The sequence below is a fragment of the Eutrigla gurnardus genome (genome assembly GCF_963514095.1).
Source record: "Eutrigla gurnardus genome assembly, chromosome: 4".
NCBI lineage: Eukaryota > Metazoa > Chordata > Actinopteri > Perciformes > Triglidae > Eutrigla > Eutrigla gurnardus.
The window spans coordinates 10,923,672-10,944,997 of record NC_139918.1 but is presented as its reverse complement, the minus strand read 5'-3'; the positions used below and the strand labels follow the sequence as shown (position 1 = coordinate 10,944,997).

Sequence of the window (21,326 nt, the reverse complement as noted above, 5' to 3'; positions counted from 1 at the left end):
GTTACCGTTGAGGGCACTCAGCCGCTCTCTATTTGTATGGTTCAGTTAAAAACTGATTGGTTTTATTATTTGCAAACTAAAAGGATTTAGCGTTTCTTCACTCGAAATATATTCTTAAAGTGTGGAGAGGGCTCATAATCAGCCCCCTGTTTGTTGTAGTTAGCACGCATCCCTCTGTTTTTTATAGTGTCTATTTGTAGTCATTTGTATCTTCAGTGGTCCTTTAGTAGTAATGTTATCTGTTTGTATTAGTTTTGTGTCTGTTTACTGTTCTTTTGTTCCATTTCATAGTAATTGTGAGTCATTGTGTGTCTCTTTACAGCTGTTTTGCATCTCTTAGTGGTTAGGGGTTACTCTGTTTCTTTGTGGTAGTTATGAGTCTCTTCCTGCTCCGTACGTGTCTCTTTGATTAATATTTCATTGGTGTGAACCGTCAATCAATACGCAGACTTCAACGCAGTCATATGCTACTTATTTGTGATACATCAAACGCATTTTTATTAACTTCACTCTAGATGCAAGCTGACCAAGGAATGGTTTGGAAGAGAGACAGGTTTTTCTTTCACTATATAGCAAAACTTGTTATTTGACATTTTCAATGAAGATGATTTTGAAAAAAGTGAAATCAGACTACTGTGTGTCATCATTCAAAAGATTGTTGAATAGAGTCTCTGTAATGACTGAAGTCAATTTTTCCTTTCTTGTGCATCCATATATGATCCAAGATGATTAAAGGCTTTCCTCACATTTGCGTTGGTCTTTCCACTTTAATTAAATCTGATTGCATTTTGGCTGAGACGGATCTGGAAAACATCGACTCAGCAGGTTTGAATTATAGGAGCTACTACTGTTAATCAGAGCAAAGCGGTGGGAGGACTCATTCAGTATAGACCAGTTTAACAAAACTGCATTTTTCCAGAACCAAAGGTAGTGTTGGATTAACCCACCTGACCCGAGGAAAAAAATGTGTCCGGTGTGGTTAAGGTTACTTTCTTACACCTATTTCCCAACATAGGCTCCAACACAAAACAGCACTATGGCCCCAAACACCTGAAAAAAAAAACATAAGTTGAGCTGCAGTGTTGTCAATCAACAAGAGAAAGCAGTTTGGGTTGACTTCTGCTCAAAACAACCACAGCTGATCAGCTCGATCTGGGAGAAAATGTGTTTCCCTAGAAACGTAATTGAGAGTGCATTTAAGTCCAGCGGGATCACAATTTTGTAGGAGACAGGGCCATGCTAACAGCTCTGAGGTTGTAGCCTGCTAAGGAACAGCAGCACTTTGAGATACATGTACTAATGTGATACAATGCATACGTTTAGCAGGTATAATTAAAAAACATTTTATAATTGTTAGCATACTAACATTTGCTAATTAGCCCTAAACACCAAGTACAGCTAAAGCTGATGTGCATGTCATTAGTTGTGGATGTATTTTAGCAAAAATAATATTGGACAAATAGAAACTTTAGCCAAAAGTCACCAAAAGTATAATTCATCCTGCAGAGAAAATGGAAGTCTGAACCACATATCAAGGTGCACACCCATCCTCAAGAAGCCTGGCCTGGACCATGACAACCCCAACAGTTTCAGACCCATCTCAAACCTCCCATTGCTCTCTAAAATCCTGGAATGTTGCAACTCAACTCACTACATTTCCATTAATAACTGCAAATTCCACATCACCCCACTTACATGTGGTGTCCCCCAAGGCTTGGTGCTTGGTCCCCTCCTGTTATTTCTATACATGCTACCCCTTGGTCACATAATGTGCCGTCATGGACTACAATTTCAGTGCTACACAGACTAAACCCAGCTTTGCATCTCCAGGAAAACCATCACCCCTGCCATTCTTTCCACCCTCACAGACTGCCTCACTGATATAAACACCTGCATAAGCAACAACTTCCTCAAACTGTACTGCAATACATCTGATGGTCACACAGTCACTCCCTCTCCCTTGGTCTGAAACCTCGGCATCATCCTGCATCCCACTCTCTCCTTGAAGTCACATATGAAGAACATCACCAAAATGTCTTTCTTCCATCTCCGTAATATAGCAGGTCTTTATCCCATGCAGAAACACTCATCCCACCTCCATAACCTCCAGACTGGACTATTGCAACAGCATCCTCTATGGCCCCCCCTCCACCGACCTCCACAAACTACAAGATGTTCAGAACTCAGCTGCCCAGTTGCTTACCCATTCCCGCTCCAAAGACCACATCACACACATCCTTCAACACCTTCACTGGCCCCCATACAACATTGCATTCACTTCAAGATCCTGCTCATCACCTACAAACTCCTCAATAACCTGGCCACTCATACCTCACAGACCTCTTTACTCGCCACCTCCGATCGTCAAATGCAAACCTTTTGACCCCATCACCTGGACCAAGCAATGCACATTGGTTGACAGCCTTTGCTGCCCCAAACCTCCAACTCCCTCCTGTTCAATAAAGTATACAATACAAGACTCCCACTGGCCCTCCACACCTGAACTGTCAATCTCTAAAATGTTGTATTTGTTTTTATGTATTTTTGTATTTGTATCTTGTTTTTCCCCACTCATGTGGCTGAGTATTCTTGTATTTGATCATTGTAATTATCCTGTATCTCAAGTGTCTTTCAGTACTGAAGAAATGCTATATATTTCAACGTAGTAGTTTTAAACCAAACCCTGATGGTTTTTACTAAACATAAACAAGAGGACTTGTTGCGTAAACCTGCAAATGCTGTTTTGTACCATGCTTTGTTAAGATTTTTATTAAATTTGTGTGTTTATGTGTTTCCAAACGATTTCAAATGATCTGGGGAAAAATGTGTCCCTGAAACATAATTCAGAATGCAGTTTAGTTCCATGTGAATAGAATTAGCAGGAAACTGGCTTTCATGAGGCATAATGAGTCCAATACTTGTTTCAGTCATAACAGATGTGAACCACCTATAGAGGAAAGTCAGTGGATCATAAACATTCATCCTCTGGGGACCATAAATATCTTTTTACATGATTGGATATTTCAGTCTGGACCAAACCTGATCAACAACATGTTAAACCACACACAAAGACCCAAATACACCATGTTTACTTGTGTATTTCCTTCACAGAATGACCTTCTTGCTTTAGGTGAAGTATTCTTCAATGCTGCTGGCAAGTCATGTGTGACCTCAGTACATCTTCCCAGCCACATTCCCTCAATGAGATTTGTTTAAACACACACAGTGCGAGTCATATGCATGCATACATAAACGGGCGCAGATGCATACTTGTACGTATTGCCATACCCACTCCCAAGCACACTTGTAACACACTGCCGGCATGCTGATGGCGGTTTGGCTCATTGATGGTGGCATGTGCATTGCTGGTGAGTGTGGCAGGCGGAGGAGGAAGAGATGCAGTGTGAGATGATAAGACTCCTGAAGCCTCTCTCATTTCCCAGCCTGCCTCCAATCTGTCAGATAAACCGCGGTTGAGTCAAAAACCTGCTCGGCATCCAGACAATCTGCATCCTGAGTTGAGGTCAGAGGGACGTCCGGATGAGAACATTCGAAACCCAACCATGTGGTTTCCAAAATTGTCACAGATGCTCCTCTCCTACTTGTAGAAAAAAACAATGGATGCACAGTGACGTACATATTTAACTATAAGTTATCAATCTTTTTCAATCAATCGACACATAAAGACAATGAACTGGTTAAATATGCAATAACATACACAAGCAGGTCCTAATCAAATAATGGTGAGAGGAAGATTCTACAAAGCGAAAGTGTTCCCCTCACTGCTATTATTCCTGCTACTATGGCTACTGTTTTTCAAATAACTTTAACCAGAGATACATTTGAAGACAATGGTTGAGATGAAAGCAGGATTATAATTATAAAAGTTAGCACATGAGCATTGCCACTCTGCCTCCAAAGTATAGGCAACTTCCAGTTCTGGAAAGTGAAGCCAATGCTGAAAGGCCTTAAACTTGCCTTCTACACTGTACTAGTCTTCTTCAATACAGCATGAAGTTCATTCAATAAATTATGTTCCATAATAACATATGTTATGTTAGAGTCAAATAGTCCATTAAGCAGTGCATGCTTTAGGGTGGGGCAACCTTGTCATTGACAGGTTGCTATCATGCTAACAATTCAATTGGCTACTAAATTGAATTTAACATTAAGCTGCAAAGTTCACCTTGAATTATTAATCCAGATGGATCCAGATCCAGTAAGGTTGCAGTTTGGAATGCCATCTGCCGCTTCTGTTCATCAGATCCACCCGTCACTCCAGGAACTGTGATATTGAAATCCTGCATGTTTGTTTAGTACGGAGTAACCTGGGGCCCGTTTCACAAAGCAGGTTCAACAAACTCTGAACCTAACCCTGAACTCTGAGTTGACCAACTCTGAGATGGGCAACTCTGAGTTTTCGGTTTCAGAACAGTGGTTTTGAATTAGTTCAGTCAACTCTGAGTATGTTAACTCTGAGTTACGCGCATGCCTGCCGACTCTACAAAGCCATCATCAATGGAGCTCCGATACTACGATTCACCATGGCAACCGGGAGAGCGTTATTAGATATTACCGAGTGTTTATGTAGAAAACAAGCTCATCCTGAGAAAGCGGAGCAACGTAACTGCAGCAAAGTAGGATAGTTGGCGTGGCAGACAATTACTGCCCGATCTGATGTGTATAACTGAATGAAAGAGTCTATTGATCTAAAGGTAATATGTGTTCATTTTCAGCTTTGCAGAGCGACACTGTGGTGTAACGGTTAGCAATGCTACCTATGATACAGGTGACAGCGGTTCAATTCCCGTAGTTCACAAAGTAGCGCAATGAATAAATTATCATTTTCATTGGGTGTAATCCCCCCAGGCACAGAAAGAAAGTGGCTTCAGTTGAAAATTAAGCATAAGAATATTGCGCAAATACGTTGACTAAGGCATATGATTTAAATTTCACATATTAAACAGTAAATATAAGCAGGCATTTCAACACAGGAATGTACTTAAACATTTCATAAATCTCCTGTTCGCAGAAAAGCTACCTCCGCAAAGAATCTGGTTGCGGATTATGTCCGCGATATGAAATGTTGAAAATGTCGGAGAATATTGTTTAGATAATATCTAATGTGATTGAAAGGAAAGGTAATCAAAATCCTCTCCCGACGCAAAGCTGCTAGAATCACTTTTATTTCCGTATCGATTAGGTTGACGAGGAAAGGACGGAACATTTTTTCAGAGTTGGTTCAGATTCCGGAAAAAGGCGGAGACATGTAGGGAGAAACTCACGGTTTGTTGAAGCAAACCTGCTAGCGAGCAGGTTAGGTTCACGGAGTATGTTACCCGGGTAACTGACTCAGATTTATGCTGAACTGGCTTTGTGAAACCGAAAAACCAGAGTTTCCCTCATCTCAGGGTTAACTAACTCAAGGTTTTTACTAAACCTGCTTTGTGAAACGGACCCCTGGACAGCTAGCTGTCTCCTGGATTCACAGCCGTTGAAGGATCAGCACTTTCACAGCACTCCTGACACTTTAGTTTGTAAAGTTAAAAAGTACTGACTGATTGACTTTAACAATCAAGCTTAAAGTATGTAAACCTTTATATATATATATATATATATATATATATATATATATATATATATATATATATATATATATATAAAACTACTTTGGAGCATTAAAGGCTTTATCTCCTAATATTAGTGACATTTATATATTTATTGAGTTTTCACAGCTAATTTCAGATTTTTAATTTGTTTTGAGACCAAATTATTACATTTTATTAAATGAAATCCTACCAAGCAAATTTACACTTGATACATTTTTTTTAAATATATTGACTTATTTTTTTAAGTAACTTTTTTCCAGTATTCTCATTTTAACATTTAACGTCCCAAATGTCCTCAGTGTTCAGTCCAACCCACAAGGTCTCTGATTAGCTCGGCTGCTTCGGAGGTCTGGATCCGGCTAACAACATTACAAACAGGAATTCAATTCAGCATCCTTGCAATGCATCAATCTGTCGATTCACTGTTGGGTCCAAAGAGATGACGTTGTCCTAATAACATCCTCAGTGACTGTCTTCTTAATCTCACATATTTTTTCCCCACTACAAACTACGTTTCCCCATCAGGATCACAGGGAGTCTCATGCTTGATCCAGATTCAAAGTCAGTCAACAAAAGACAGAAACAAGACCTCTATTCTTTCGCTGCTTCTTTTTGTTCCACTGATGAGCAGTAATCTTGCATCGTATAAAGAATCTGCAGTTCCTCTGCCAGACTGAGTTTCCACAAACTTGATTTATTTACCTCAATAAAAGTCTGTTTTCTTGTTTAAGCCTGATGGGTCCAGAGCACCATTTATCTGTGTAATTATTAACCTTTATTTAACTAGAGTCGGGTGGCTGAGCTTGTTCACTCTTTTTCCACCCACTCCCTCCTTCAGTCGAACATTAACACCTGGCAGCAGGCCAGTACACACAGTTTGCTCTTATTGGAGCTGAATTAGAATGAATGAGCTGAATACATTTGGAAAAACTGATTTAGAAATCTCTTTAATCACAGAAAGGCCGTGTTAAAGCAGTCAGAATTAACATGTATGTTGAGGAAAACTTCAAATCAGGCTGGATGTGACCTTTAGAGAACTAAATCACATATATAAGAAACACAGATATCTACAGGAAATATAACATATACAGCATGTGTGTAGACTGAGTGCCTTCTTTCTTTGCAAAAACTTTAAAGTTGTTTGACATTGCTGATAAATCATGAACAATTTATTGATGTTTTTTTTATTTTTGTTGTCAAAGGTACGTTATCGGTGTGTGGTTCTGCTTCACAAGTCCTCAGATGACCAACAAATTGTATGTTTCTCAGATTCCTTAAAAACAACCTCAATGTAACTCACTGTATGAGTGGCTGTCTCTATCCAAGTGGATAATACGAAATTGGTGGACACAGAACAGAAAAAACACATATAGAGCGAGGTGAAATGCCAACGAGGGTGAATCTGCGGTTGGCTTTCACCTGCTGGCGAACACCTTGACCCTGTCAGAGGGCGTGGCTTTTGGTGTTGTTGAGCCAATATTAAAAACTGTTATTGACTGCAACTTACTCATTGCACCTTTAAATGGTCTCTAAATGTGGTTATGGTTAGAAAAAGACCATGGACGTGCATATAACCAAGATTTTATTATATGTATTTATCAGCCGATATAATCAAGTGATGTTTCCACTCTGGAACCCATTAAGACTCAGACACACTACTTGTGCAAGAGAAAGCCCTCTGAGACCTTGTCTTCAGTGGAGGAAATGGACCAGAAACCAGCCTGCCAGAGGAATTAATAAGGTTATTACTCATGCTGTGCAAACAACAACACAGTTTGAACAAAGACACATACGTAACGTGGGATAAATCATTATGCGGAAAGGAAATTGTAAGTGGTGAAGTATGAAATGTAGGTAGCTGCCGCAGTTTGACAAATTAAGTGGTAAATGACCTTCACAGCAGGCGGCTGCAGTCTGAAGAGAGGAAGTGAGTATGTCTCTGCAGATGAAGGGCAGGAAGAGATTCAGAAGCCCGACAGCAGGGTTAGAGGTTCAAATCCCTCCGAGGACACATGTGGAGAAGGATGGACCATAAAGCTTTTTCTAACCATATACTGTATATATCATACATGCAATGTGACCTCTGCATATATGAGCTGTTGCTGCTGCTCAGGGACACTTTGATAATAAAAGGTGAATATCAATGAAGACTTTCAATAACAGCTTGAATTATTTTATGAATGATCAATTCATTTAAGTCTTCAGTTTGTGTGAACTGGGTACCTGTATATTATTTCTGCAAAAAAGACGACTTGAAACTAGAGATTGAGACCATACACTCGTGTTTTAATGTTTACTGAGATAATAAATCACGTGAGAAGTAGGGTAATTTTCTCATAGACTTATATACAATGAGACTTCTTTATCCAACCAGAGGAGTCGCCCCCTGATGGCCAGCAGAGAGAATGCAAGTTCAAGGCACTTCTGTGTTTTCTTCAAATTTCAAAGTGGAGGTGCCCCCTGGGCTAAATTCACATTTACTCAAAAAAAAAGACATAAACAACCAGCTAACTTACAAAATCTGCATATTAGTCTGTTTCTGTATTATCCCAGCGATCCATTAAATTGTTAAGACACATCCAGCCATCAATCATTCACGGCTGAATCATGGGTTCTGATGTTCATTGGAATCTTTGAGTGTCTGCTGGGTTGTTTTGCCAATATGTTTTTATACACGTTTGTAGCTTATCATGTGGTAACAGATGTTTTTTTGGCTATATTCAATATGAAGGGTTTTGTTGTTTCTAGATTTCTCTGTCATTTCTCATCTCAAATGTCAGTATAACCGATGTCACAGCACAGCTGCTGCCATTAAACTGTATATTTCTTTATTTTGTCGGAGTTGTAAAGTACAATGATTTTAGGACTTCTGTTCAGTTCATTACTCTAACTTAAGCAGAAACATGTCTCAATAAGAGCAAGTCATTGTGAATTTGACAGCATTAAAATTAATTAAGCTATGATAGCATGGGGTCAATCACACTCTATGATGACTTAATCTGAAACATTTAAAGAAAACAACAATATCATGTAGTCGGAAAAGATTTGGCTATGTTACGTGACATATGTAAATGTATTAGATTATGTAACAACTTTGCTACATTTTTGTAACCTACTGAACTTTGCTATATTATGCAACCTATGCAACATTATTTTGCTTAATATAAGTCAATGTTGACTTTGGGTTTGACATAGGACAAGAACACCGGCCTCCTGTGTGAATGTCCTGTTTGTGTCTTTATACCTTACTTCCATTCTTCACTCAGCCACCAACAGCATCGTTGCTTTACGTTTTCAAGCTGCCACATTTAAAGAGGTGGTAATGAGAATATTTTATTTGTATAATAATGATGAAATTAATTAGTGATTGACTCGTGTTTTTTCGGGTGTCTTGCATCCTAAGAAGTTTGACTTAAACATTTTGAATGCATTACATTTATTCAACAGCTGGAGTTACTGGTTATTCTAAAGACTCACATTTTGAAATCATGAATCTCCAACAAGTAAAAATATCAAGAACTCTGGAAGACATGCTTGTTTCAGCTCAATATCACGGTGACCTTTAGATACTTTAACCTCATTTGCTTCTTTTGGTTCTTTCTTGAGTCTGTCTTGGATATCACACCAGAATACATCCTTCTGTTGCTTTTACTGAAGTAGAAGTTGGATATCATGACTGTTAGATGTTAGATGGTGTATTATCCTTACATGGGTAAATGTATTTATAGTTTTGCTGAGTACTGAGTTCTCCTTTCAACACTAAAAATCATGACAATTCTTTACCAGAATTATGTTTCTTGGCCGATCGATGTGTCTGCTGTGGGCCTATTTTTTGCCCCACAGCTGATGGATAATATTGCAAACCTTGAACTGAACAAAGACCCAAAAGAAAGAGAGAAAAGTAGAAACAACATCCTGTTCCTGGCAGGTCGTAACCTCCAACGGGGACATTTAATGAGAATAAAAGCTCCTGCCGAGCTAAAAACCTTCCCATGTCTCGCTCCATTATTCAAGGTAAGACTTATTTTAGCTCTGCGGCTAGCTGCGGGGCCCAGCCCGCGCAGGGACCGCAGCCTTGACACACAGTCAAGTGACAGGAAAAAGGACACATTCATCCTTGCTGCGCATACTCGCCGGCTTTAAGCTCTGTAGGCTACATATGAAATGAGGGCGAGCCATTTCCTGTCATTTCGTCATTGAAACCTCAAATCACGACACCGTGGAATTGATGAGCTGTCAACTGTGACCCCGCCGAGCTGTCAGGGGGGCTGACACCCTGAAATGAGAAGGTTCGGGCAAATTGGCAAACAGCTTAATTTCTGAGGGGACAGGCGACATTTTGATGGCAGAGGGGCCCCGCACATGTGATGCACTTCAGATAATGTATGCCGCCTTTAATGTGACTGCTAGAAAGTAAATGAAGGGTTTCAGTCCAAATGGATGAATATTACATTTAAATCAGCACCTGATTTTCATGACTGAGGATATCAAATTAACACTTAATTGTTTTGAAAGGCTCCAGGAGAGAACGAGAATTCCTTTAATACCAAGACATTAAGTCCATGTCCACTGTGAATCCAAAACGTTTGAAATGTAAAAACAGCTGTTGAAGAAAATAACATGCTGCTTGTCTTTGGTCTCTTTTGACGTGATGAACAAGTGTTTAAAAAAGTCCTAGAAATTAGGAAAGAATCATGTGAAAACCACATTTTGCTCAGAACACATGACCAGTCTTCAACCGTTGTTTCCCAGATCAATAGAGGACCTGGAACTTCTCAGCTACTTAAAGAAATGGGGTGCCTAAATTTAGCAAAACCCTAACCATGAGAAAAAAATGTCTGGAAGAAAATTTCTGTAACTGCACTAAAATTGATTTCTGCTGATGAGGAGTCAAAGATCCCCAAATGTCCATACAGTCAATGACATTTGTATCTTTCAGTTGAGACTTTTCGACTTGTTGTTAACATTATTGTGAATAAAGTTTTTCATTCACGATTTTGTGGCTCGACACACCTTATTTTTTTGTGTCAGTCGGGACGACATTACGCTACGAAACAAAAGTTAGGTTGAGGCAACAAAAACATTTAGTTAGGTTTAGGTAAAACCTCATTGTCGGGCTTAAAGATGAGTTTCTATGGTGACGTATTTCCAAGTGGATCATGATAGACAGACGGGACGTTGGGAGGAATTGGAACTCCAGCTCTGTGTAGCGCCGTAGTTGCAGATTGAATGATGTATGGATGTTATGATATTATAGGTCAAAAACTGTTGGTATTGCTGATGTAAGCATGCGTCCTAATTTCTTTTCCAGGAAGAAAAAGATATTGGATTTGATATAAATAATGTTATATCAGATTTTTTTAATCCTTTTTCAGCATATATTGGTTTTCATTTCAGCTTGACTTTAAAATAACTACATACAATCAGGTTTAGGCAACAAACCACCTAGTTGTCCAAAGTCCCCCACTAGAAGTAGTCTTTCTCAATGTTTACTGTCACATTGATGCGTATCATTTGTGTGTCCACCATGAAAGATTATAGTAGTTGACATTTTATTGGCATTAGTTTCTTGCTGAACTTTTTTTTTTTTTTTTACAATTTGTTTACCTGTACATGATACCACTAGATTGCATTTTGTGACCATTTTACGACCTGAGCTGCTACTTCAGATTTTGTACAATTCTGTGAGAACCGTGGATTATATGCTTTGCTTCAGGGTCTCATGTAAACACCTGCCTGCTGGACACAACATGGTTCATTTATAAGGTCACAGTCATTTTATAACAAATGAAGGCGATTGAATTTCATTCAAATATAAATACATTTTCCATAACAACAGCATCGATAATAGATTTAAAGCACATTGATATCATTTTGCCCGAGACATGTTTGCTGAGACCTGTCTAGGGTGAACCCCGCCTTCTCCCAATGTCAGCTGGGATCGGCTCCAGCCCGCAGCGACCCTGAATACAGGATAAGCGGTAGACGATGGATGGATGTTTGCTGAGTTAATCCAACGTACATCTTCATCTTATCATTTTATGCTGCATCTTGTCTTTCTGGAGCAGTTTTCCTTCTGAAGCTCAGACACCAGCGATGTGGGAAACGCAATACTTTGTTGCCATCATTTAGGACGCCCTACTTATGAGGACAAATAAAGGGCATGTTGAATTATACCAGATCTTTTTGGTGCTTTATAGCGTTCGGTTTGGGGAAGGATTTCAGTAATTCTTCTTTCCTGGGAATCAGCAGAAGAAAAAAAAAAGCTACAGTGTAGACGAAAAAGGAGGTAAAAATAGACTGAATAGCAATGAGGCAACTTTCCTCTCGCCGGGAGCCATGCGTGAGTCAAAGTGGGGGTTGCTTCTCCTCCTCATAAGGACCTCATCTTGCAGCTCCTCAAGGTTTAGGAGCGAATCATTTCAGACGATCTAATCCTAGTCCAGCCAGCTCTCACAGGCCTTCGTCCTGCTTCTCTTGGATAAGCAAAAGTGGGACACGCTACTCGCACACAGCAGGGGGAACGTTCCTTCTCCAATATTTTGTAGACAGTGTGAGCATTTTGATGACACACTGAATTAATCTGGCTGTAACCAGTGTGCCCCAGGCAAGACAGTGAGTAGAGATCTGTGCAGGATGATTGTACAAACATCTCTGGGGAGCTCTCCTTTCATGATTAATTTCAAGTTTAGTGTTTGTGATTAACATGAGGGGCCTGCGAAGTCTCAGATTAGATTAAGGATCAAATTATATTGCCAGCATATTATTAAGATTTTGATGAGTAAACGGATGCTCCCAAATCAGGGTGATTTACACCAAGCAGCAAAATAAACTGCACATTATAGATTACCAACACTACGAATCAGAAGTAGTGCAGCGGCCGACGCCTCACTGGCCTGAAGAGAAATGGACAGTAGACCCAGAATGATGAAGTGGTCCGACTGAACGGAAGGTGAATTTTTACAGAAGACGCTTCTTAGAGAAGATGCTTTATTTTGATATTTAATAGCCTACATCTATAATGGCTTTTTTTGCACTAACCTTTTTTAATTTGACTCAAGAAGCCAAGATATATAACTATTAATCATCGTACTGATCTTTTCTTTTTGATATGAATAGCTTCTTAGTGTTCGTTTTGTTGTTACACAGATGAGTTGAATTACTAAGAGTTGATGGACAGAAAAAGGAAATGTTCACTTGTCACATCAACATGTTGCTCGCTAGCTGAAAGATACAGCTAACGCCAATGCAGCTGTGGCTAAATTAGCTTTTTGTGAGAGAGCAAACACATTTACACTGAAATTCAATTAACCTTATTAAACAAATGTGTCTCTGTAGTTCAGTGGAAGTCTATTTCTTCACCTGTTGGATAAACAAGGTATATGATGCCAATCAAAAAAAGCTAGCTAATTAGTCAGCTCTGCAGATGAACAAGCTAGCTAGCTAACTAGCCAGCCGCCCCCGGCTAATGGTCGGCTAATACATTATTTCTATTCATATTTGTAATAACATGATATTATTAACTTTCTCAAGCAACTCGGAGAGTGAATGACTGTCCACATTGAGTTTCTCCATTAGGCTATATAAAAGACAAGCCAACAAAACTTGTTCAGAGAGTAATTCTACCTAATTCTGCACACAATAATAACTCGTCATGTTTACTATCAGCAATTTAAAAAAATATTATAATAATGGCAGAAGATTCAATCAATATCAATGATCAATATTATAAAAGCCTATGGTCAAATGGAAAAAAATAATATTGTATTTGCAGCAGTTTGTTTTGTTTGTTTTGTACGTGGTTTTGAATTAATATCTGTAGCTGCAACATCTTCCTCCTAATGGAAATGTTGGAACCACAATATTTCCATAATCTACAAATGAAACCCATCAGATTTAGCGTTGACCTGCATCAACATTGTCGACTCACAATGGACAGTTTAAAAAAAACAACAACCCAGAGATATCATCTTTTATTTCACAACTTTATTTAAATTCCAGGCATTCTTCTTTCTTGTCAATAGGCTATCTGTTGCCTACATTACCTAGAATGTAACTCAACCACGAACAGTTTGGAGAATCGTTCAATATTGACTGGCAAAAGTGGTCTTCACCAAAGTGTTGCCACACAGGTGGAGGAACACTATTGGCTTCAAATTAAGATGCCCCGTCTTTGGAACTACGGGGCCGAGAGCTAACCTGGGAAAACAGATAAAGTGTGAATGAAGTACATTCAAAAAGAATTAAATGAAAAAAGAGCAACCTGCAATATAAAAGGAGGACAAAATGCAAATAATCTGAAGGAATGGAGACAGCGAGGTGGGGGGAGGGGGAGAGAGAAACAGACAGGGGGGAAGGAGATGGGGATAAAGGGGAAGACACGAGGAGAGGAGAGGGGGAGCACACACATACACAGACATGCAGTGGTGACTGTGACGTCAAACCGGAGTCCAGCTAACTCGCTCGCGCCGCCGCGCCTCTCGCTGACCAGCCTCGCGCTCTCTGCACATCCTCTCCACGCGGCTGCTGCTGCTGCACGCCCTTTTAAACACCGAAGAGGAGGAGAAGGAGACGGAGAAGAAGGTGGGATACCGGGAGGACTCACGCGGAGAGACGGCTCACGGGAGGAGAAGGAGGAGGAGGAACTGGAGGAGGAGGAGGAAGGCACTCTCATCCTCGCGCGCAGCACGGGGACGTTTTCATCTTTTCGGGGACACTTCTGGACGCGAGCTGCTGAGAGAAAACCGAGTGGGATTGTGACGGAGGACCGTTGTGTGTCTTGGCACCGCTCCTCGCGACCCCCCTCCCTCCCCCTCAGCAAGGTGTTGCATTCAAGCGCGAGCCCCTCGACTAGATGGAGAGGCTCAAGAAGGAGGGTTGATCCGCGTTGCGGAGCTCGCGCACTCGACTCTGATCCCGTCTGCGAGCCTCTGGAGCAACAACAAGTTGACAATTTAGAATCTCCTTCGGCTCCAGACCACGTTGATAGAAACCGGGTATGTACACGGATTGTCCATGACTTTCTGACCTTCCCGGATGCGTCTTTTTGTGGCATCTTTTTTTTTATGAACACTAAACGGGAATTTACGTGATTTGTGCTTTTTTTTTTGCTCTACAGAGGCTCGCGCAAAGACAAGAATGGCGAAGTGAAGGGACCCAGTTGTACAAACGACGCGCGAGACATTTTGTGGGTTCATTTTTAAAGATCAGTGTCTCCGGACTCTGCTGCCTGACACCGCGTGCGCCCCCAAAACCTCCGCCTTGTTTTTCACGGATCCCGGCTCTCCGTGGCGCCGCGGCACCCTGATGGTGCGGACGGTCGGCGCACGGCGGCTCGAGCTGCCGCTTGGACACGCCGCCCGGTGATTTCTAGCCTCCAGCACGGAGACGCGGAGACACGATGATGGTACGCGGTTAATCCGAGAGATGCTTTTCCACTCGAGTCGGATTTATGTGCTATTTCTTCAGTGGAATCGTCCGCGTGACGATGACCTCCAACCGCGCTCTACCCCGTGCCGTGCTCGCCGCAACCCGAGAGAGAAGCACGCACCCCCGGTTCGATGCGCACGAGAGGACGTCGTCTTCCCAAAATCGCTGAGATAACTGACAACCGGGAAGGGAGGGATAACGTTCACCGACACACGCGATAGGAGAAGAAGACAACAACAGCAGCAGCAACACGCGGCAGCAGCGATGGAACTGTCCGAGGTCCGGTGCTCCAGCGCGAGCGAGGAGCTGTACACCATCAACAAGACCCCGAGCAGCAGCAACAACAGCAACAGCAGCGGCAGCGGCAGCGGCAGCGCGCGACCCAAGCGGCTGCTGTGGCAGAACGCGGTGCGGCACATCACCGAGCAGCGGTTCATCCACGAGCAGGGCGGCGGCGGAGGAGAGGTGAAGGGGATCGGGCCGGACGAGCTCTACGACCCGAGCCTGGACGCGCGGAAGCAGTCGGCGGGCCGGACGTCGGTGGGAGACCGCCACAACAACGGCGGGACCAAGGTGTTCCCGGAGCGCGCCAGCAGCGACCTGGGCTTCCTGCAGATCGACTGCGCGCCGAGCAACTCCGACTTCTTCCTGAACTGGGGCTACTCGTACCGGGGCGTCATCTTCCCCACGCTGCGGAACGCCTTCAAGTCCCGCGACCTGGAGCGGCTCTACCAGCGCTACTTTCTGGGCCAGAGACGCAAGTCGGTGGTGGTGATGAACATCCTGGACGTGGTGACCAAGCTCACCCTGCTGGTGCTGCACCTCACCCTGGCCTCCTCCCCGATGGACCCCATCAAAGGGACGCTCTTGGGCTTCTTCACGGGCATCGAAGTGGTCATTTGTGCCTTAGTGGTGGTGCGGAAGGACACCACGTCGCACAGCTACCTGCAGTACAGCGGCGTGGTCACCTGGGTGGCCATGGCCACGCAGATCCTGGCGGCCGGGCTGGGCTACGGGCTGCTGGGTGACGGGGTGGGGTACGTGCTCTTCACCCTGTTCGCAACCTACAGCATGCTGCCGCTGCCGCTCACCTGGGCCATCCTGGCCGGCCTCTTCACCTCGGGGCTCCACATCCTGGTCCAGATGTTCATCTCCCAGAATGCACAGCTCTCAACCAACCAGGTAGGTTGTCACCTGTCTGCCTCGTCTTCTCCATTCTACCTCCCCCCTCCTTTCCTACAGCCATTCAATTTATGTTCCCCCTAAATCTTCCCCTAATCCTCCTCTGCGTTTCTTTATCTCATTCCTCACACCCCCATCAACCCTTCATCTTCACCACCCTTCATCTTCTACCACCTCCTCCGTACCCTCCTTTTTTCATCTCCTTCCCCCTCCTCTATCTCCCCTTGCCCCCCCTCTTCCCCTCCTAATTCCCTCTCCCTTCTCTGTCTCTATCTTCCTCCCCTCTCCCCCTTCTTTCTCCGTTATCTCCCCTAATCCTCTGCTCCTGTCCTCACTCTCCCATCCTCCTCCCATTTCTCTAATTCCTCCTCTCTCCACACCTCCTCTCGTCCCTTTTCTTCCCCCCTCATTCCTCTACTCTCCTTTCTTCCCTCTACCCTTTCTCTCCCTTCACTCGCATCACTTCTCCTCTCTCCCATCCTCCCCCTCAACCATTTTCTCCTTTATTGACCCCCTCCTCATCCCCCCCCCCCCCCCCCCCGCCTCTTGACGATTCTGTTTGTTTTGGTCCATGAACTTGCCAAAGTCTGCAGACTTGTGACCGATGTTGGTGTTTACAGCAACCCTCAGCTGAGAGAAAGAAAACACCGCCTGCTCTTCATGCACATTTACCTCAGCCAGTTCTTTCTATTTGTGCTTGGTTGTGAGCATAAACACTCAAACTGGGCAGCTGTTTGCTTGTCAGTGAAACCACACCTGGCTTGTGTTATTGTGAGCGCGGGCAGGTTTTCATTTGTCGGCTTGACTGGGCTGCGTTTGGGATTTCCAGATTTGTGAGGTCTTGAATTTGTCTTGTTATGAGGAAACGAGGCTGTTTCTGGTCTGACTGCTGAGGCTTCAGCACCGGGAGCTGTCCAGCACACACACACACACACACACACACACACACACACACACACACACACACACACACACACACACACACACACACAGGTCCTGAAATGCACTGCAGCTCTGAATAGGTTCAGCACCCCCTACTGGTGAACATTATACTCATAAATGAGCTTACATTTGGGGTCCAGCTCTTTGCTGGATACTTTCCTTCCAAGGCACCAGATAGAACAGCTTGCACGGTGCATTCAGAAGCGTCAGGTCCATGTCGAGCATCATGTCTGCGGTTGATTCAGGGGGTTTGATAGGGTTCACTTTACTTGACTCTGTACACCCAAAACTACTTTTGTTATGTGTTTGTCTAAATGGCGAGAGAAGCCTTCTTCCTCATTCTTCTCTTATTGTTTATCTTCTGAATGGCACTGATCCAGTGATGGGATAGGACTCAACACTGGAGGAAATCATCACATAACAAGGAAACACAAAGCAATGAATCAGAGTATGTAGGAATGGTCTTTAGTTTACTGATCGAGGGAGATTTTAAAACACACCTGACAGAAGCTCACATACTGAAACTGTTGCATTATTTCTACTGAAATACTCGACCAAAGTAAAGCAACAGTGAACACCACATAGAGACTACAGAGGTTCAGCAAAAGCAACAGAATACTGTAAAATACTCACAATTTGACAGTGTTGATGCGTTACGTCTATATATTCTTTATTAAATATGCCAAGTTTGCCTTCAACGACATTATTAATTCATTAATCAATCATAGTTTGGAGTGGAGTCAGTAAACATCAGATCCTAGAATCAGCTAACCCACATTTCCTGGCAGTTTTACAGTATTTATAGGATCTGTGACTGCTTTTTAAAATAAGAGATGATTCACAATTTGAAGCCTCGTGACACTTTGTTGATCTCTGATGTCAGGAGCACATTGCCCCATTTTTCTATCTCTATATTTAACCCAAAGAGACTATTGTGCTCAGGATTTTCACATCCAGGCTCTCGGTCTGCACAGAGCTCATATGAGCAGTTTGCTCTGGTTTTGTGTCTTTTTTAAATGTCATGTTTGATTTTTTTTAGTCAGAAGGAGAAGTAGAGATAGAACGATTCATCAACTTCTTGGCTACAGTTTGCCTTTGCTCTTTGATTTGATTGTAAAGGAACAAGACATTTAAAGATTTCAACGTGTTCTCTTGGACTGTGGTATCTTTAAATGGGCACTTCTCACTATTTCTGTACGTTTTATAGACCAAATTTTATTAATTTAAAAATGATCAGACAGTCTGTCTATTCATCTCCTCCGCTGGTTTTCAGCACCTCGGACAGCGCCGCACCATTCAACACACACACAAGCACACACACACAGACACATTGTATTTTATTGAGTAACATATTCCTAACTTTAGAATTACATTTTCAAAAAATGAACAACCCAGGGACTATTTATGTGATGACCATTATTACTCTGGCCAAAAATGATTGGGTTTCTGTTGCATGCAGTGTGCATTCAATTGATGCGTCTATCGTAGGTCTGCTGCACAGAGGATTGTGGGTCAGAAAAGCATGATGAAAATGTGCCCAGATGCAGTAAGATGTCTTGGCATGCTGCATTTGACATCCTATTCAATTTAAATTCAAATCACTTTTATTTATAGTGTCAGTGACACTTTGCACATCAAGCAGGACGAGAACACGCTCATTATTTTCAGAGTCAATGAATTCCCAACATTACCAGGAGCAAGCGTGGCAGGAAAACAGACTTCAACAGACTTTAGGCAGAAATCTGGAGCAGGCCAGGCTCCTGGGATCCATAGACATTTGGTGTTGATAGCAGTATACATACTATGTATTGGAACATAATATTTTTTTTTCTGGCATAAAAAATAGTATGGAATTATGGTTACTGGAACTCAGAAAGTCCTTCTTCCAGTGTCAAGCTGAATCCCATCATGCTTCACTTCTCAGTCTCAGCTGACCCTCGTCAGTGTGGCCGTACAGATGACTGTAGATGTGATGCAGCTGACTGTACGCTGCCGCACTGCGTGTCTCTTGTTGTGTAGCTCAGGGGGGATTTCCCAGCTTCCCCTTGTGTGGATCAGCTCCGCCGCTCCGCACGCAGCCACCGACCGACCCAGCGAGCCTCTCGGAGGAGCGCTCGCAGCTCCAGGCAGCTGTTAGCTGGAGAGACTACAGTGTTTTATGATTTTTGCAGATCAATAAAACATCTGATATGCCATAGATTCAACACAATGGTGATTCAGTCCGTTTTTCGGTCCATAAAAGCTTTGTCCATGTTGACATCCTCTGTCCCTGAACCCTCCATCAGATAAGGGAAACCTACCTCAGGGAGGAAGCCCTCTCCTCGAATGAACAGAAGTACAATAGATGTCATGTGTAAGGAAGAATAATTACAGCATAGTTCATCCATATGACATAAAATACCAGGGTTGTTGAAAAGCATCCTGGGAATTGTAGGAAAACATGACATTTAGTATAAGAGGCAGGGGGCAGAGGAATAAAATGTAAAGCAATGATATAACCTCCTAAAATGTCCCGAAGCCCATATTATACTACCCACGTTGCAAAGGTTAGTGACAAACGTGTGCTCATGTCCACTTATGACGACACCATTGTAGTTCAATCATTGACTCTGTCTGCATTTGTATATCTGCCCCTACGCACACCGTGTCATGGTGATTTGCAGTCACAAAATGTGTAGATATAAGGTCTGGGCTTATTTTGACAAAAATAATCTTTAAAAAAAAAAGAAATGCTGTAAACGTATTTTGTGAATCTACTATTCCACAAAAGAAAGACACGACAATAACAATCATTGAAATGTGAATGTGTTTAATTGTCATATAGCTGTAGTTTCAGCAGAATTCCTATGGCAATTTCAGTTAGAGCTGCAACCATCAGTCAATTAATCAAATTAGTTTGATAATCAATCAGTTGTTTTAAGTGGTCTTTAGTGGTACAGAGAAACATTGAATGTCAGATATACTCTATATGTTTACATGGCTGAAGCTAATTTCTGGTTCAGAAAAGTGAGGCCAAATCTGAAGTGCCTTAAACTTGCATTCTCTCTACTGGCCATCAGGGGGCGACTCCTCTGGTTATAAATAGAAGTCAGATTGTATAGAAGTCTATGAGAAAATGACCCTACTTGTCACTTGATGTATTATCTCAGTAAACATTATTAACATGAGTTTATGATCTCAATCTGTAGTTTCAAGTCTACTTCAATACAACATGATGTTCATTTAGTACTTTATGGTCCATTTAGAGTCTAATAGACCATAAAGCAGCGGATGCTTTAGGGCGGGGCTACCTTGTGATTGACAGGTTGATACCGTCACTACCAATGCAGTTAACTACTAAAAAGTCTAACACTTAGCTGTCACGTTGAACTTGTATTATGAAGCTAACTTTGTTAGCAGCTTCACACCAGAATACAGATGGATCCAGATCCAGTAAGGTTGCTGCTCGGGTTGCCGCTCTACTGCTTGTGTTTGTCAGATCCAACCAAATCCAACCAACCATCCAAATCATCACATTTATGATGATTATTGACAATAAAAGGATTGATTTTTTTAAACATCTTTGTGAACTAATTATGTCAAAGGAAACATCCATTTAAAAGTCTTGGATAGATGGGTAACATCTTCACTGAGGTGCAGGTTTAGTGATGGGCTTCTACTTGATAAGGCTTAGCTTGCGTCTGCCTTATGAGTATTAACTTGCTGAAGACTGAAGGATTATTTCAGCATCGCGTGTTGGTATGAGTCAACTTGAAGACGCTGTGAGATCAGAGCCTTACACATTCTGTCTTAATTCGGGGACGATGGCATACAGGCCGCGTTGTGGTTGTGTTGCGTGCACTGGATGGACGCGGCAGCGGAGGGAGGATTAGGACGGCTCATGCTGCACTCCTGGGGTTAGGAAGACAAGGCCTGCTGTGAAATTAAACATCCTGGACTCAAGCGGTCCTAATCCTATCCTATTAATTGTGTTTTCTCAAGGATGGGGTGAACATATAATATACATAATAACTACAGATGAGGAGGGGAAGACAATGTCCGTCGGTTGGATTAGAAAGGAAAACTCTGGATTTATAAAATGTCCCAGAATTTCAGGGATGAAAAATGTTGCTGCAGAGCAGCACAAAGACGTATTTATGAAGGAGAAGTCTTTGTAAGGTCGCT

At 42.4% G+C, this 21,326-nt stretch overlaps 2 protein-coding genes across 2 annotated transcripts in view; both read left to right on the top strand.

The window, feature by feature from the left end:
* LOC311012987 (tripartite motif-containing protein 29-like) overlaps positions 1-21,326 on the top strand; it is a 160,147-nt gene that overhangs the window by 28,980 nt on the left and 109,841 nt on the right. The window lies entirely within an intron of this gene.
* Positions 13,709-21,326, top strand: part of adcy8 (adenylate cyclase 8 (brain)) — a 98,795-nt gene continuing 91,177 nt past the window's right edge. Inside the window, exon 1 of the mRNA XM_084008803.1 lies at positions 13,709-16,224. Within this exon, the coding sequence (XP_083864929.1) occupies positions 15,303-16,224 (922 nt within the window). The 5' untranslated portion in view covers positions 13,709-15,302. The remainder of the gene's footprint in view (positions 16,225-21,326) is intronic.